At 32.6% G+C, this 4005-nt stretch overlaps 1 protein-coding gene across 1 annotated transcript in view; it reads left to right on the forward strand.

The window, feature by feature from the left end:
* The window catches only part of LOC117121960 (protein ABHD11-like), a 5545-nt gene extending 1564 nt beyond the window's left edge, over window positions 1-3981 (forward strand). The window contains exons 3-5 of the mRNA XM_033267398.1: window positions 407-583; window positions 1130-1306; window positions 2438-3981. Of these exons, the coding sequence (XP_033123289.1) occupies window positions 407-583; window positions 1130-1306; window positions 2438-2764 (681 nt within the window). The 3' untranslated portion in view covers window positions 2765-3981. The remainder of the gene's footprint in view (window positions 1-406; window positions 584-1129; window positions 1307-2437) is intronic.
* The last annotated feature ends 24 nt before the right edge of the window (window positions 3982-4005 follow it).

Here is a 4005-nt window from a genome sequence, read left to right on the forward strand (position 1 = left end):
CATTTCTTTGTATAAATACTCTTAGTTAAGAATGACAAGGTTTTTCTTTCCGTTTATTTCGCCTTTCAGTTTGTACTGATGATGGGTGAGAGAGAACACCCGAAACATGTTTACTACAATTAAATCCTTAGTTCTTTTCTTAAAATGTGTTGTATTTTTCATCAATTTGCATCCGTTTGGTTCCATCATTAAGGATTTTAGTTCGGAAGACCTGCCAATTTGTTTGCTTAGGAAGTATGAGAAGATATCCCTACGCTTCATTAAGCTGAATTGGATCATCATTTTTTACACAATATATATATATATATATATTTATATTTAATCTTTATGTTCCATATCAGTTATTTTTATCATGATAGAATTATTATTGAATGATTGTATATATAATTCCATCAATTGTTTCTAGACAGTTACCGTGGATGCACGTAACCATGGTGATAGTCCTCATGTGGATGTAATGACGCTAGAATTGATGAGCCAAGATATCAAGTCATTAGTAACTGATAAATTAGGACTGTCAAGCTGCATTCTGATTGGTCACAGTATGGGTGGAAAAATTGCCATGGTTACAAGTCTGATTGAGGTATAGATACTGGATTTATACAGTACTTGCATCATTGTGTCATACAGTAGATAGTTAATGACAATGAAATAAGTACTTTAATTATACATTCTGATTTATCTTCTATTCCATGCTAATTACAATATATCACACATGAATTACAAATTGCACTGCGTTTAACTGCAATAATAATACAAGTAAATTATAAAAACTACAATAAGAAAAACTTGTACACATATCTAAGAACCAGTTCTGAATCTAATCCTTAAAAAAGCATGGTAGGCTGTTGATTCTTTGCTTTTGTTCCACTGAGCTCTTCATTTCTAGCCCGTTACCTTAAGTGTATTTTGGCCTTGTTTTGCACGATTTCCTGTTAAATAAAGAAAAGACTCGCCACTCTTTGTTTAAGCAATATTTTTCTTGTTACTGCAGCCACGAATACCACCAAGATGGGTTGCTCAGTAGTCACCAGCAGCCCAAACCAGATACACATTAACATCAAATATAATTATTGCACAAGGTTTACTATATCATGAAATTCACATTCTGATTTGGATTTGTTCACAGCCCACACTAGTTGATAAGTTGGTAGTTGTGGATAGTGCACCCAAGGCGCCAAAGGCCAGTGAAGATTCATGGGTAAAGGCCTATATCAGAGCCATGATGTCCGTGGACTTGAACAAAAATCTTTCATCATCTGAACTAAAGAAATACGTTGATCTACAATTACAAAATACAATGCCAGTAAGTCTAATTATTGAACAGTTTAAGGGGTCATTCACAATATTAACATTTTCACAAATGTACAAACAGTACCCTAGGGGGAGGGGCAGACAAATTTGTACACTATTACATATGTATAAATATGTTGATTCAAAATATTTAAAATAATAGATTTTTATGACCAATTATAATACAACCATGGATATAATGCACTTTTCGATGTAAACCAAGTACAGTACTTTAGTTGATTGAAAAAAAATTGAGAATGGTTTTTTATGTACACTTTCAGAGAGGAAGAAGGGGATACCGAAAAAAGAGTACTGTTTGATAATTGTGAACGACCCCTAAATCATGTCTCAAAAGTCACATTTTTATATTAAGAAGAGACTTAATTGTAATTCACGCTATATACAAACTGATTATTATTTTTATTATTATTATTATTATTATTAATATTATTTCTCAAACCAAGCAGCTATTGTTTCGTTTAAAAAAAAAAACGAGAATTGTTTTGCAAAACCAACACTTTTTATATACACTTTCAGAGGGGAGGAAGGGGGGTACCGAAAAAGGGTATTGTTTGTAGACTTGCAGAAATTTTGATAATTTTGAACGACCCCTAAATCACGTCTCAAAAATGTATAAAGAAGAGACTTAATTGTAATTTGCGCTATATACAAACTGATTATTATTTTTATTATTTCTCATAACAAGCAGCTATTGTTTTTGTTTTTAAACTTTATGAGAGTTGTTGGTTCTGTGGTTGCTGTTGGGGCTCTCAATCTTATGGTTGAGGGTTCAAAACTTTGCTGTGAAATACGTTTGTGTGCATGAGTAAAGCACTTCGCCTATCTTGTCCCTCTACTAAGGAGTATAAATGGGAGGCTGTGGTATTGAATTTATTAGCCTATGTGCATTAAATAACAGCATGACTGATGATGAGGATGATGAATATATAATAATAGTGATAATAAGTAAATAACATAAATATTCAAATAGTTACAATTGGTTTGCTTATTATAACTGTAGAGCTGTTGGTTCGATAATTAAACCAAGTTTAAATAGTTCTACGGTAATAATAAAATTGTTATTCATACTATATAATATTATAAGTCAAGGTCATATTTTGTGCTTTTTTTATTTACATCACAGAAAAAGTCAATTCGACAATTCATCATGAAGAACCTACAACAAACTGATTCTGGGTTTGAATGGCAGCTAAACCTCAACGCTTTATTGCAGAACCATGACGCTTTGGTTGGCTTCCCTCAACATCATTTCACATTTAAGAAGCCTGCACTCTTTGTTAGAGGTGGCCTCTCGGACTATATACAACCATCTGATTATGCTGAAATATTAAGATTATTCCCATCAGCGGTAGTTGAGACTATAGAGGACGCTGGTCATTGGGTTCATTCAGAAAAACCGAATGATTTTCTAAATGTGGTGGAACGGTTTATAGAAAATGAGCAGGTTTGATATGACATAAATATTAATATTACTATTAGTAGGTATTATTTAAAATAAATTATATATATATATTTAATATCGTGTTGATTTGTGGTCTCTTATGTAAAATAAATGTATACTATAGTTTCCCAAATAGAACAAATTACCATCTGTAGTGTCGTATAATATTCATTTATGCATTACTTCATTTAATGTACAGCCTGTACCTTTACTCATACTTGTTCCCCAGCAACTGCACTGTACATTCAAGTTTACAATCAAACACCACACCATCAACATTGGCCATCTTCAAAAACCTTGCCTTTTCTAGGGCCAGTCTAGGCCACTATATAAGCACCTACTCACCTGTGGCAGGGCAAAAATTATCTCATTCCTTTGCTCAAGTCACATGTGCAGGGGTCCAGGACTGTTAGGGTGATGGCAGACAGCGAGCTCTCAGGGATTTTGTTGTGCCATTTTTTTATTTATTTTATTTTTCATCTGAAGCGCATAGAAGCTTTCTTGCATTTTGTTATTATATGACCTAGAAAGGTATTTTTTTAACAGCGATAATAAAAACAATAGTACAAAATTCAGTGCAAACATAAACATGTATTTATTTCAGAATTGCAATTTCAGATGTCATTCATTAATTCAACAAAATGAGAAAATGCCTACTGTCATATGATTGCCATTCACCCTTAAAGCATAACAAAAGGTGCCTAGTAGTACTGCTCTGATATAGGAACAAATGATCTGTATCAGTTGTATAAAAAGAGCTAATGGCAGGAATTGAACCCAAGACTATTGCTTTCAGGGTGAATGTCATACTGCTAGACCACAGAAGCCTGCTAGTACATTACTGGATTGTATGTACCATAGCGAAAATAGAAGAGTTCTATTTTCTCTATGATTGTACTAATACAATGAGCAAGACTAACCCACTGATAATAATACACAGTAATTTTCACATTAATAAAGGTATAAGTACCTCAAACTGTTGGTTTTTTTTGCAATTTAATTACATGCTCCCTATACATTACTGGTGGGTGCCCTGAATGTGTACCTGTGTGTGTAATATATATGCAAGTGCAAATATGTGAATGTATTCTTAAGCAAAATGTGTGTGTAGTATATTAATGAGTTACATAGTTATAGGACATACAAATGTATTCTATATGTAGTATGTTATGTATTTTATATAAGTTTCAGTGTAATTATATATGTAATGTTTCCCACAACATTGTGTTTTTTGCATTTTAATTATATAT

Source organism: Anneissia japonica, unplaced genomic scaffold (assembly GCF_011630105.1).
Source record: "Anneissia japonica isolate Jap-2015-1 unplaced genomic scaffold, ASM1163010v1 scaffold352_len1594369_cov220, whole genome shotgun sequence".
NCBI classification, from domain to species: domain Eukaryota; kingdom Metazoa; phylum Echinodermata; class Crinoidea; order Comatulida; family Comatulidae; genus Anneissia; species Anneissia japonica.